The sequence below is a fragment of the Anomalospiza imberbis genome, chromosome 8 (assembly GCF_031753505.1).
Source record: "Anomalospiza imberbis isolate Cuckoo-Finch-1a 21T00152 chromosome 8, ASM3175350v1, whole genome shotgun sequence".
Taxonomy (NCBI): domain Eukaryota; kingdom Metazoa; phylum Chordata; class Aves; order Passeriformes; family Viduidae; genus Anomalospiza; species Anomalospiza imberbis.
Window position 1 is genome coordinate 20,151,457 of NC_089688.1, and position 14,794 is coordinate 20,166,250.

The 14,794-nt window shown below is 38.2% G+C and overlaps 1 protein-coding gene across 10 annotated transcripts in view; it reads left to right on the forward strand.

Annotated features, from left to right (window-relative positions):
- Positions 1 to 7,139, forward strand: part of CPEB3 (cytoplasmic polyadenylation element binding protein 3) — an 80,944-nt gene extending 73,805 nt beyond the window's left edge. For all 10 annotated transcript variants that reach the window (XM_068197692.1, XM_068197695.1, XM_068197694.1 and 7 more), the window contains one exon: positions 1,448 to 7,139. In XM_068197692.1, coding sequence (XP_068053793.1) covers positions 1,448 to 1,675 — 228 coding nt within the window. In that variant the 3' untranslated portion in view covers positions 1,676 to 7,139. The remainder of the gene's footprint in view (positions 1 to 1,447) is intronic.
- The last annotated feature ends 7,655 nt before the right edge of the window (positions 7,140 to 14,794 follow it).

The window sequence follows — 14,794 nt, forward strand, 5'->3', positions numbered from 1 at the left end:
CAGAGAGAGACAGAAAGAGACTCTATTTGAGACCTTCACAATTCATGCTTGGGAAATTTGAGTAGGTGGGGATCTAGAGCTGTGCTGGACATTGGACCTGCTTTCTTCCAATTTCATTTGAGACAGCGCTGTTTTATTTTAAATGATGCTTCTAATTTTAGTGATATGGCATCTGAGATGCAAAATGGCAGTTATTCAGACTTGTTCCATGCAATACTAGTAGCAGGGTGTAATTTAAAAAAATAGATTGGCAGCCCAAGCTGTTCCTTAGGCAAGAAGTACAACTCACTATAGAAGCTTTACTTCAAAGGAGTAACATTTATTGAAGTGTGATCAGGATAAGCTGAAGTAAATTCAGCATAAAGCTTTTTTGTAGAATGTTTCTTATCTTTCATCTTAACATTTTATTCTATGTTTCTTTAAACCTCTGTGTATTTAAGTGTTGTAAGTAGAGTCAGGTTTTCCTCGCAATACACAAATTGTGCCGGACTAGCACTTGCTAGCACATGTGTACTTCAGTTTTTTCCGTCTTTTCTAGTGCAGTTGATTGTACTTAAACCACTTTATAAATAGCATCTGAGAGCCATAAGAATTAGACATGCATGAACTCATGATTTCCCTGTACTGAATGAACCCTTAATTTAATGTGTAGGCACAATTCATAGGAACATATTCAGTGTCTGTAATAGCATTATTGCAAGTGCCTAATCATGCATCAGTCCTGCTGTGATTGGCACAAATGCTTTAAGAACAAAAGGCATTCCAGCCCTAAGTTGTTTACAACTGAGTGTAGGACTAAAGTCAGCAGCTCTCCAGACTATTTGTAATTGATGGCAAGGCCCTAGTTGGAACTACAATGAAATTCTATTGCACCTCAAGAGCAAAAAATCTTTAGATAGTGATTTTTGCCAACAAAATGGAGAGTATTTAGTACAAGTACATTTAATTTTGTTTAATTTGAATCTCCTATTAGTCTGGTCCTGCATTTTGCAAATCACAAAGAACTGAAGAGACAAAAAAAAAATCTTCTGAGGCAAAAACCTCTGAAACTCACTAGACCTCTGAAATTTAGAAATACAATTTTGTTCATTATAAGTTTTCTTCCTAAATGCTGCTCTCATGGCCTGCCCCTATAACAACTCTATTCTGATTCCTGGAGCTTTCTTAGTGGGAAATCCTTGGAGATTTTTACTTCCATCTTAGTACTTTCCCAGACCCAACTTTTCCAGGGAATGTTGAATAGTTACAAAAGCACACCCTTCTTTCTTGATACTTTCTGACAGGTAAAGCGTGTGGTATGAAAATTTAACTACCAGCCTCTTGGATGAATCATGCATCAGCTGAAACCCTTCAGTAGAGACAGAAAAAATTAAAATATTGGGGTTTGTGTTGTTGCTTAGCAAAACTATGAAACATTCTTACAGTTGTTTCCTTGTCCTTGGTGCAGGTGGAAGTGAAGCCATATGTGCTGGATGATCAGATGTGTGACGAATGCCAGGGCACTCGCTGTGGTGGAAAATTTGCTCCATTCTTTTGTGCCAATGTTACCTGTTTGCAGTATTACTGTGAATACTGCTGGGCCAGCATACACTCTCGTGCTGGGCGGGAGTTCCACAAACCACTGGTAAAGGAGGGAGGTGACCGGCCCCGCCACGTCCCGTTCCGCTGGAGCTGAACCCCGGCCGCACCCAGCAAGAAGTACTGGAGTAAATAAAATTGAGTGAAAAGAGAGCGCTGCCTCAGGGCTTAGTGTTCTGGAAATCTGTGCATTCGTCCTCGACTTTAATGAAGATATGGGTCTTTTATTACTATTATTATTATTTACAGTCACATTACTGAACTCAGTGTCCAGTATAATACAAACCGGCAGAGTGTAACTGTACTGATTTTGCACTTTGATTCACACAAACATCTGCTTGGTACCTTAATTTCCTACACAAGACTTGTCACTAGTGACATTATGTAGACTGCCATTCTCATCAGTCTTCACTGGGCTGATGCGTATGTGATGAAGATTTTTTTTTTTTGTAATTATAATTATTTTTATTTTTAAACTGGAGCATGCACTTATTTTCAGAAATTTAGACTTGCCCCTAGCAGATGACTTACCAAAGGTAATATTCACGAGTAGGTGGCAGATGTAGCAAAAACTTAAACAGATATTCAGCAATCATTAGTTTGGGTCATTTAGAATAGTAATAACCCTTAAAGAAAATAAGCCTTTAGTTGCTCTCGATTTTGACTTGTAAGGATGATACCTCATAAGCTGGATCACACTTTTTTCTTTTATTTTGCTGAGGGTTTTTGTTTGTTTGTTTGTTCTGTTTTGTTGGGTTTTTTTGTTTTGTTCTGTTAGATTGTTTAGTGTTATGTAAATGTATGCTGCAATAGCTTTTGCTGCTATTAAAATGGTATTACTAATACCATAATACTCTATTCAGGCTAGGGTATCAATTAAAAATGAATATGTGATTAAAATAGTGATGGCTGCTGAAAGGAGATCAGTATAGCATACAGAAAAGCTTCCAAGGAAGGTCAATATTTTTTGACTGCATGTTTACTTAATCAGGTTGCTGCATGCAATAAATTTTATATATGTCTAATATAAAACCTGCCCACAATGCACAAATTATGAATCTATGTAGGCTACAAAATGCTCAGTAACAAAAAAAATTTGATTACTGACTGGAGGAAGGCATGCCTCAGTAAATGTAATGCTTCTGAAATTAGGATCAGCCCATTACAGAATGATCTATATTACAACAAATATAAAAACTAGCTGTAGGATATTCTTAAAAAAATTTGTGGATGGTAGATGAAGTACTTTGCGGTGCTCTGTTATATATCGTGCAATTTATTTTATATAGTAAAGTGATTATGTCTAGTACTGTGATCAAACTTAACTGTTAAAGCCTCTGTATCTGACATTAACACATTTTTGACAGTTCGTAACAGGTACATAAACAGAAATGAGCTCTAAGTTACAATCTCTTTCCTAATGCTTGCATCATTTACGTAGCTGCAGACCTTGTCCAGAAAACCAAAGAGCTCATGCTGGCGTACATACACTACCGATTAGATAGTCTGTCAAACTACTAACCTAGGCACATTGAAGAAAGTGAGGAAACAAAGTGGTGCTAAAGAAATGTCTGCACATTAAAGTAACATGAGATGTCTGCTCTGTGGATGTGGCGTTATCTCTCTAATCCCTGGATGTATCCTGTGAAGCTTGAATACAATTGAGACCTGCTAACACAGTGGACATTTTTTTAGCATGAACTATGGGGCTGCAGATAGCATATAAATATAAACACACTTGGTATACTAATGATTGTGAGAATGTGTACACTATTTTTTTTTTTTCTTTTTCCTCCTTTGTTTTTGCAGTTCTGGGGACAATCTGACTGGATATGACACCGCATAGTAGATTTAAATGTTTTGGGTTTTGTTTGTTGTGATGTCCTTTGTGTCTAATTTAGTAAGTTGGTTTTCCCAATGTTTAGTTGCAAGTATTGGCTTTGAAAGGATTTTTTCTGTTTTTGGAGAAAAAAAAAGAAAAAATAGTTTTTTACTGGTTTAAAATGCTTATTATAATTATCCCTTTTGAAGTTAACTTCTGGGTGGTTTTGTGATATTGCTTTTCCCAGCCCAGGTGTCTTTTCTGTTTTTTTTCATCTGTACAAGACATTTTGTTATGCACTACTTTTTGTATCTAGACAGTTTTCAACAGTTGGCTGATGATTTTTTTTAAAGAAAAAGGCATGCTTTCTGACTGACATGATCTTTTGCAATACCTCAATTTTGAAATATAGGAAAGAAAATGATATTTTCTAAGTAAGTTTATTCAGAAAAATATATATTAATTTAATTCTGCAAGAAAAATGATTTAACAGATGGGTAACTTTATTTTTTTCATGCTTATTTGAGTTTTTTTGAAAATGAAGAAGTTAGAGCTTTATAACTGTAATATTAAAGATCATAGCTAACCTACAGAAGTCTACCTAATTATGTGAAAGAAGTAAACCTTTTTGAAGAAATACCCCTCTTTCATGTAGAAAAATACTCCCAGAGAGAAAGAGAGCGAGAGCAAGAGAAGCTGGAAGATGTACAATATAGCATAATGTTGGATTAAATCTGAAACAAAATCATCATAAAGAACAGGTGTAAACACAAACTCCATTTGGTGCTGAAAGTTGTGAATAGAAGGTGAAAAAATATTTTCCCTTGATTTGTATATTTATAATCAAGTGTGATTATGCACGACTGACCAGAATTGTGAGAGTTCTTCTGTTTGTATTTTTTTAAAGAGAACTTTTTTTAGTTTATTAAATTATGACATGCTCCCTTTTGTTTTGTAAATGAATGTGCCCCTGAGTTGTTAATATGTTATATTAAAAGAGGGTCCTTCAAAAAAAGTTATTTTTTAAAATATGGAGTTCTGAACTGCAACTTGACTAAGAAGCCCCTGGGTACAACAGGTCCTATTGTGGCCTTTTCTGATGTGAGACTTGAACTAGTCGATTTTTTTGAAGGCTAACCTAACCTCGACTATTTGTTGTTATGTGCAATACTGTTTGTACTGTTTGTATAAAAAAAAAGAAAAATGAAAAGAAAAAAGGCATAAATCTTTATTGCAGATTTATTTTCATTGCAGACTTTAGACATTGTGATTCACTAAAATCATTTTTCTACTGTCAAATATGTACCTTTTCTTCATGCTGGTATTTTTTCAATAGTAATGTAGCCTTTGTACTGAGACAAATTTTCATTGTTATTTTTAGAAAGATTTTTTGCTAAGAAAAAAATTAAACATATTTACATATTTTTCATTTTTATTTCGTATTTTCTTTAAGGAGTGCTTTCTCAACCATTAATATAGTTGTTTCTGGGAGAGACTTTCATATCTGGTCAATGTCATTAATATTATTTTGTATTTTTACTTGGAATAAATTAATTTTATGATGCTGATTCTTTAAAAGTTTATTTTTTTCATTTTCAGTTATTTTTGAAGCTAAAATCTTTGTAATATTGTTACTAAAGTGTCTAGTTTTTTGAAATGCAAAGCTTTATGTATTAACTTGCTGATGTGGTTTACAATAGTGTGGCAATGATGAAAATGGTTGGTTATGTAAAGTGATTGGAAAATTGTAACAAAGAATTGGGCAATAAAATGACAGAATGAAGCAGAAAAAAACGTGATATTTTGAAAAGCCTTTTCCTTTATCAAAATGATTTAGGGAGATAATAGGGATGTCACAGTACCAGTTCGCTGTCTAGATTTATACACCACCAGTGTTGATGAAATACTATTGCCGTTATAAGGAACTAAATCTATTGAACAATGGGTTTTTGACCCTGCCCATTCAGCATAATTCTTCATTACTTTTCTTGTCATGAACTCAATAAACTCTCTTTTCAATAGCCTTAGATTTAACCTCCAAAAATATATATTCTTCATTGTGTTTTGCCACCGTGTTACTTATTTAACGAAATTGCCCCTTTCCTGCACAAGTCCCTCTCTGCATGCGGTTCTCAGTGGCAGCATGGAGCAGACTGTCAGTGCCCACAGCATTTCCTAGCCCAACCACCCCACGTGGGTGGGAGCTGCCAAGTTAATGCAAAACACTCTGTCCATCCCCTGGTAGCAATGCAGTAACTCATGTTGCCATCACGTCTGAACATCCGTTCAGCTTCTTTGTCTTTCTCCGTTCTTCTCTGCCTCTCTTGTGTCTTTGTCCTTTTTTTCTTTTGTATTGGCAATACCAAGGGCCAGTATCAAAACGCTTTTCACCTCCATTTCCATCACCTTTGTTTCCCTATGCAGCCAGAAGACACCCCTTCCTGAAGCCAGTGACTCTGTTCTGGCACCTGAAACAATCCAGACTAAAACTGGTGTTGCGTAAACAGGGCATACAATGACTTTCTCTAGACAAAACTCTCGCTTCCACAAGTTGCTGATGACCTTTTAGACTTAATTCTGCTCGAGTGTTAGAGTGGCTTGTCTGTGACTTGTGGGAAGAAATGTGCCCAGAGTTGGTCTATTGTGTATCCTCTGTGTGTTCAGTTCTGTAAGTAATGTATAGACTAGATCAAATAGTGAAGTAAAATTTAGACTCAAATTAGGTACTACTGGTTGGAATGTACACAAATTGCAAACAAAGGAGATTAAGGAATGAAGAAGGAATAAAAAATTCCTGCTAAGTGGTACAAAGTTTATGCTTATATTTCTGCCGACATGCTTGTATTTTATAGCCTGCTAGCAAGGCATGGGCTAAAACAAATTGTATTGCAAATATGCAGTTAGCAAATAACTTTGCTGATTTCACTATCTGTTAGAGTAGTTAAAAAAAAAAGAAAAAAAAAAGAACAAAAAAAGGCGCTTAACTGGGAAAAGCTCCCATGTTAATATTTCAGTATTGTGACATCTCTACTTGCAAGGTATGAGTGAAAGATTAGTCACAGATTTGTAGAAATGTCTCTTTTGTTTAATCTGGCTTGTATGTAGTTGCTTTTATGCTGGTTTGTATGATGTCAGCTAAACCCTTTTTCTTTTCCTTCCTTTCTATCTTTTTTTTTAAACAGACAAACTTCTTAATCTCTGCTGCTATAGTGTTCTATCATACCACGGAGTATTTTATATTCATGTTAGTGACTACTCTATACCCCAAATGGGTAGCTGGTCAGAAATCACATTGGTCACATAAGTCTGACACACTCAAATTTACATGACAAAAAGTTCGTCAGTAAGTAGAAAACCAGGGTGCTAACAAGAGATAATTTTTGCTCTTTTTTCTTTCCTGGATGTAGTTCTGTTGGGGTATAAAGTATTAGATATTTGTAATTTTACTGTCAAACTAATGGACATAACTTTTAGAGCATTCACAGCTAAGATCTCTGTACTTGTTTTTCAACTAATTTTAAATGTACTGTATCTTTTATTACATGTTCTCTTAGATTGTTTTTGCTAGTAATTCTAACAAGGCTTCTTCCTTTTTGGCTTGGACTAACGCTTGTATGGAACTGCAGTACTGTGACTAAACATGGAGCTCAATGCTGCTATTGCTTACAACTGCTTAAACTTTGTAGTTTGAACTTTATTTTTTTCTGTAATAACTTATTAAATATAGTTGTATGAAGTACTGATATTTGTCATCCTTTGCACATGCTAAGGAAATCTTGGGATATGCATTATGGGAATGTAAACTAGATATGAAACCCCCAAATCTTGTACTAGAAAACTGTTTACTAGATAAGGTAAAGCAAAGACACACCTTACATGCACACAAGCTGTCTTTTCTAGTTATTTTATAATGCAAGTATATGGTCCAATTATGTATTCTCTCTAAAATGGACAAGCCACCTTAAAGAGGTATTTATTATGCTAAACTGAATGTAAATACAAAAATATATATGATGGAAACATTTTTGGGAATGTAGAATCAAGTGCCTTTAGAAAAGGAACTGTTGAATTATTTTCTCTGAGCTAAAGAAAAGTTGCTGCCTAACTCACTGCACTCTTATTAGCAGTTTGACAGTGGTTGCAGGCAGAAATTCGACTGATCAGTTAAAAAAAAAGGAAAAAAAGCACTGCAACATAAGTTTGTACAAGTTTATTTTTTAAGAATAGGAGACAATTAAAGCTCAGCAATACAGCTCTTTGTGGAAGTGCCACAGGACACTTCCTTGAAAAAATGTGAATTCTTCTATGTCAGGGCAAGTGAAAGCCTCAAAAACAGTGCATGGTCTGTCACTGCTTTCTTTCAGTGTCTACATAAATGCAGCTCAAGAGCCCTGCTGGAACTATCAGCACTAGAAATTACAGTCTGACTTGTTTTCAAGCTGGTAGTGAGTAACTAACTTTCAGGAGAATGCTGACTGCTCTGCCAGGAGAAGTGCTTTTACAAGGCAGTGATCTGTAATATTCATTCCTGGACTGAATAGAATGTATGAGAAGCTGTGAACTTCTTACTTCAGAGCTAAATTTGAGAAGGGAGTTCTTAAAAACACCTTCCAATTAATTGTTTAGTGTAGCCTCTCACAGTACAATATTCCAAGTCCATCTGAACAAAAATCAATCTGAGTTTAGCCCCTCCTCAATTAAAGAGAACAGCTGTGGGAAGAAGTGCAGCTCCTTTGAACCTTCTAATCCTCAGTCCTTCTCTTCTTGATAAAGTCAGCCATGCTGCTGGCAAGGTACACTGATACTGACAACTCCCTTCTCCAGCTGATAACAGCATTTACCTCAGCCTTTGCCTGCATTAAAAAGGGCTGCAGTAACTTAATTTAAACCAGTGCACTTTACAAAAGGTTGCATGGCCTCTTTTACTTGGTATGTGTTATTTTGGTAAACTTAAACTGAACTAAAATAGTCACCTGTGTGACTGTGGAAGTGTATTAAGCTTCTTTAGACATGCTCCCAAGCTAAACATTTTCACACTGAAGGCACCAAAGTAACGTGTTCCCCCTCACACAGACCTGCAGAAAAGCTGAAGCTTAGCTCTTAAAAGCCATAATCTGCTTTCCTTTCTTTAGCAAAAGATAAACAGCATGAGCACAGGGGCAGAATTGCTGCGTTCTCTCCCAGGGATGAACCAAGAAATGGGTTTTAAAACAAGAAACCTATGTAACCTGTTTTCATAAAAATGTTACAAGCTACTTGCAAAACCCTTATAACACAATTCGATTCTGAACACAGGAGAAATTTGAATGCACCAGCTGCACACACAGACGATGCCTGCTCAAATGAATCCTCTCTCCCCTGGGGCAAGCAAGTTTTTGCAGTTTATTTTGGGTGACAAACTGCTCATACAGCAATTAGAGAAGGAAACGTGATAAAGGTCCAGAATCTTCCCCCTTTTCCTGTTTTTGAAGGAGAAATAAACTATCAGCAAGAATAAAGTCATATGGCAGGCTCTTGGCAACAGCTGGGACAGAATTCGTGCTGTCCACAGAATCCCAGAGCACAGAATCTTCCCAGTGTGTCTGTGCCTACCATTCCTTGAGTACTATGGGAGGCACTTGGGGCTAAATCAGTAAAACCAGGTCTCCATTTAGGAGCTTGAGTGATGTTTACTTGCTACCAACTTCCTAAAATCCTCTTTGAGCTGCTGCTCTAGCATTGCTTGGCCCTATGTTTTTGTGAACGGCAATATATAAAGCAGCTTGTGTCGTAATACTTCACAATTGTTCAATAACCCAAAATTACCTGGATTCTCAGGGTATTTCCCTATATTTTTTTTCACCTGCAGGCTTAAATACAGAAAGCACTTACAAATGTATTTATCATCTTTCACATACTGGAGAACAGAGGTGTATTTCTCCTTCTCTATCCAATAGTCTGAGTGGTCAAAACACTTGGGGATATCTTTATTTTTTATTATTTTCTTTTTCAAAATTTCCTGCACTATGGAGCAAGAACTAAACTTATTTACTCACGGGTGTGGCAACTACTCAACTATTTTGTGATACATATTTTGCTCTCTACCAAGTGAAGAAGAATGGTCTCTGGAAGAGCATAAGCATCACCATTAAGGTAAATAATCAAAGTGGCTGTTCATAAAATTACATGTAACAAGATCATGCCCTCTGATACCCCTTCTTGACTTCCTTGCCAGCTTCAACATGTATCCACTGAAGTGGAAGTCTGAAAAAGAGATAGAGCTGGTATAATTAATATTTAAAATAATTCTGCAAAACACTGCCAAAAGTCATGGCAAAGATATATGATCTCATCTCATCTGTCCTCCAAAATCTCTGCTTTTCAGAATTACAAAACACCCTCTAATCTCATTGTCAAACTACAGAACATGGTCAGAGTCAAATAACAACCATGAAATTCTAGGAGATGGGCAAAATCTTGTTCACAATGTACCTAACTCCTCCAACTGTGCCTTGTGCATGTTGTTGTACTCAGGGCCCACAGAATCACAGCATAGACACACGTGCCAGAAACGTCCTGCTGAGCAATCTGCCTCTACCTTTCTTGCTTCTGACTGGACCTGCATGCTTTCATTTGTAAATGGGCAAATTTCAGTCCCTCTGGCAGAAATAAGTAAGAGTATTTGATGATTACACTGAACTCGGAAACAGGACAGAAACCAGAACCAACAACTCCTCCCTCCCAAGTACAAGCCTTTCAGTTAGTAAGTCATTCCTATGCTCCACCCTCTTAGTCCAGAGAAACTTGATTTGTTTTATGTAAAGTGGAACAACAGAAAGCAAAAGCCTTACTCCAGTCACAGCACGATGCAAGTAAGCACTACTGTTGTGAGGATAAAACACTCTGTGTGATAAACCACCCTGAAAAGCAACTAAATTAGCCCATGCTAAAACACCTTGATTAGCTCTGCATCACATTTACTTACAGGTGCCTAACTCAAGGACAAAGATTATGCTGTGGCCACCACAAGCTAAACAAGTAGATACAGTGATGTTCAAATTCAACATCACTGGCATAATTTGGAGATTCAGCTTTGAGACCTTGACTTGTTTTCCTTTTTCTCAGTTCAGATTTTTATTTAAATGTGTACGTTAGGTGTTTAGGTTGTCCTACTCAAACATGCTAAATATTGATACCAGACAGCAGCAGAAAATACATACTCCAACAAGCACTGAGAAAAAATTATTTGCCACACAGAGGAAAATTACTCTAAAGTCTTGAAGTGCTGAAGAACCTGCACTCTATGAGGCAAAACATAAAACAACTGATAATGCAATCACACTCCCTCGCACCCGTCCACGCCCCTCATCCCAATCCTACAAAGGACAAAAAAAGCAAATCCAGAAATAGAATATTTAAGCACTTTTCTGTCAAGAGAGTTTAGAGGCAGAGAAGTACCATTACTTTATGGCCATATAATGAAAGCACTACCCTCTGAGCAGGATAAGATATAAGCATGGCAAACTGTAACTGTCTCTTGCTAATGTTCAGTTCTGGAAAAATCCATCAGATACCAGGGAACTTCAGTGCTAAAATTCCTTCAGTAAAACTATTTCAATCACTGCCCTGAAAAAAAAGTTTAGTATAGACTATACAGCTAGAAGGCCAGAAAAAAATCCTGGTCATGAGGAGATGTGACTTACTGAGTCTGGAAATCTGGAAATCGCTATTATATAACCCAGTAACTTCTGTAATTAACTCCCTGCTGTGTAATGGCTGTTGACATCTCATCCTCAGTGAAACTGGGGGTTGTAAGAGACAAAGGAAAACAAATGCTAAGATATGTGATATGTTCTACATTTATCAGACTATTCGTACACAACATATTAGAAAACCCTTAAATCTTAAATTTACCTCCATCTTGTGAGTCTTAGCTCCACTGAACAGAGCCTATAGAGTGTAGAGTACATGTATAAAGTAAGAGGAAAAGCAGAAAAGTGTGGAGATGGACCTCTTCTGCAGTTTAGACTTTTATTAACACAGTAGCTGTGACACACAGAAGGACTCTTCACACAAACATAGCTCAGTCTGCCTTTGACAGCGCAACTGCAGCCCTGAGCTGAAGACGTCTGCCACTGCTCTTAAGTAGGACAACCACTTTTGTTTGGAAAGGGATCTTAAGGACCATCATTTCTATCTTGTGTTTGATTTCTTGTTTCTGAACGACACGAGGGCAGATAGGTGACAATGGCCTTTCCCCTGAGGAATGATGCCAGAAATAGGACAATGCTACATGACATTCTCCTTTTACTCTTTTAAATACTTCTCAAGCTTATGCTCTCCTAACCTAGTTTTGAGTAGAATTTAGAACTATATTTATAGCAGCTTTTCCACTCTGAAAACTGCCTTCACTTGCAGAAAGGATGTTCTCTAGTAATTAAGTTGTGCATTATAAGCTGCAGCACTGCCCCTGAGCAAAACAGATCAGGCTAAGCCTGCCCACTTTTGATCCCAATTTCCTAATTATTATGGATCACCCTCTTCACTTGTGTTTCTGTCAAGTGCGAAGAGTTCATGGGGATTGGTTGTATCAGTTCTTTTCACAGGGGAATTAAGCTGCATTCAAAATGCTTCAGGATGTAACACAGAGTCAGCAAGTTGCATTGCCCTTCTCTCAGACAGTCCTCTTAAATCATGCTCTGGAGGAGGGATGTAACAGAAATAGCATTAGCCAGAAATGAACACTTCATATCAAATACTCAAGCTGAATCTTTGCCCGATTTCCACACCAATTCCAAATGCGCTATCAGATTAGAAATTTGGGGGGGGTTGCCATCCATTTTGTGATGCTTGCAGAAACAGGACTGTGAGAACAACTTGTTGGCCCCAGGAAATGGGAGTCAGTGGAGTCACTCAGCTGCAATATGTAAATTCTGAAAACTTGGTTCTCTCAGCTTCCTAAAGCTCAGGCTGTACAGCTGAGCCAGAGCCATGTGACTGTGAGTCTGCCCAGCTCTTGCTAAAATGGGTTCTCCCTGGCTATCTCCAGCACACATACTGTTCCCACAGACCGAGCCTGTCATCACCAGCTGTACCACCTGCTTGGGATCCTAGGGCCCTTCTGCAGCTCCTCCTATTACCCAGCCATTTGCTTGTAATAGCCTCACCCTGGCAGTGGGACAAGGCAATCGGGGAAGATGCTGGTTCTCTCTAGATCTAAAGAACATGATATCCCTTCTGAGGCTTTGGAAGGGGCTGATATCACTGCTCTGTCAGTTCCACCTCTCCCCACGAGCACAGTCCCAGACATGCTCTAGACCCTTACACATAGCTCTCCTCAGATCATCCTTGCTCTGAAGTATGAACAGAAGCCTCAAGTGCACAGCTAAGGAAGGGACAGAGCAAAACCTCACTGGGCTGTCTGATGCAACCCACTGAGCTGCATACTCTTCTACAGTAGCCAGGATAATGTGTCAGAAACTGAATCCCACTTCTTGCTGCTTTGCTTTGAGATATTTGGGGTGCACCTGGGAACAGCTGTGCATTCGCTGACTGTAGTTCTCTCAGTACAGCTGACAGCAGCCCCCCACAAGTAGCTACTTGTGGTTTTTCCAGCTGAAGGAAGAGCTGAAGTCAGCTAGGATGTAGTGGGGATGGTGGTATCCAAGGTGCTCATTTAGCTAGACCAACTCTGATGTGAAGTTACACACTTAGCTGTAAATGGAAAAAAGAAAAAAAAAAATTTCCCAAGGAAATCTGCTTTTGCCATTCTCCCATTTTGTCCTGGGCCAGGCTGGACAGGCTCTGCTCTTCAAGGGAGAGATGTGGTTAAAAAGGAAGAGAAAGGACTACAATGTAGGGCAGTACTGTCTTCCTATTATAGGTTCATTCTTCCATGGCCAAGGGAGAAATGGCTGATGGCCTGCAGACATTCCTTAGTACAAGGGAATAATAATAAAAAATAAAGACACAAAAAATCACTTCCCAGAAGAAAGAAGAAACTCCCTCACTTGTACAAGTTATGGTGCAATACAGTGAAGAATCCATTAAAAAAAAAATCAGGACAAGGAATAGCACCTTAGATTTAAATACATTTCATTTACTTCCAAATGTCCCAAACAGCCCTTCCTCTCCCTTAAGATTTAAGCTGCTATATCTTCTCCCCACTGCCATGAACATTGTTTATCTCACGTATAGCATGGAGCTGATGTAGCTTCATGTACCAGTTCAAAGGAGCTTACACATTTCTCTCCCAATCCTGGTTCAAAAGCAATTCCATTTCCAATACATCTTCTGGCTCCTGTACTGCCCTACTTATAAACTTTGTGGAACAAGCACCCAGCTTTGTAAAAGTGTGTGTAAAATTTTTGCCAGTTGTCTGGGTTGCACTTTCATTCAACAAGTCTCAGGTTCAGCAATCCACATTGCATGGCCTCTCAAGTAAACCATCCTATGTTTATTCCCATCAAGGTATCTGTCCAATGCATAAATAACAGAGTCTCACAGGATGGAAGCTAAAGCAGATTTGCTGTCTGTGCTGACAGAGCAAAGCATGTTACCAGTTTTCTACCACGAGAGAGTAAAGCAGAAACGTTGTTAAATTTGGAGGAAGACTCCTGGGAGCCAAGATTTGAAGAGCTATAGAAGCCAGAAATTCCCCAGTCAGCAATGCACTTTTAAACACAAGCCTGACTGACTGGAATTACTTATGTGCTTAAAATTACATAGACACTGAAGTAATTGCCAAATTGGGGTCAACAGCTATATCTGACATGGTGAGCCAAAACATTCCCTACCTCAGTATGTCCCAATGTTCCTGCTCTTGAACCTGCACACAGACCTGTGCCATTAATATATAACTGAAGCCCTTGACTGAAAGGCTATGAAGGACCTATTGCTAAACATTAAGCTAGACATTTGTCCACCTGGACAAAGATCATATGCATGTATGTGCAGCTCATTAAAGCCAGATGTAACCTGTAAAGACATATGAGCTGGCCAGCAGCCCTCTCAGATTTTCTGGACAGCTGTGTGCGTGCTTTCAGAACGTACTCTGATGACATGCAGGACAAGCAGATTCCAAATCCAACTTCTGAATGAGGACATGAACCTCATAGGACTCAAGGAAATTCCTATGGTTTGTTATCTGTTGAGCCTTTCATCTGCATTTGCTCCCGGCTGATGTAACAACACCTCATCAAAATGGTTTCTAAGAATATCATACCCATTGCTCTGAGTGCCTGCCACATCGTTCAGAGCTGAGTGCCACAGCACAGGGAATTAGCCCTTCCTTTCCATTTGTGGCCCTTAGATGAGAGTGTTGTCAATTCAGCAGTTCATTTCAGAGAAAACCTAATATCTGCCCTGTTTCATATCAGGTGGGGAGCTGAAAATTCAGGGTTGGCAGATCAAGCA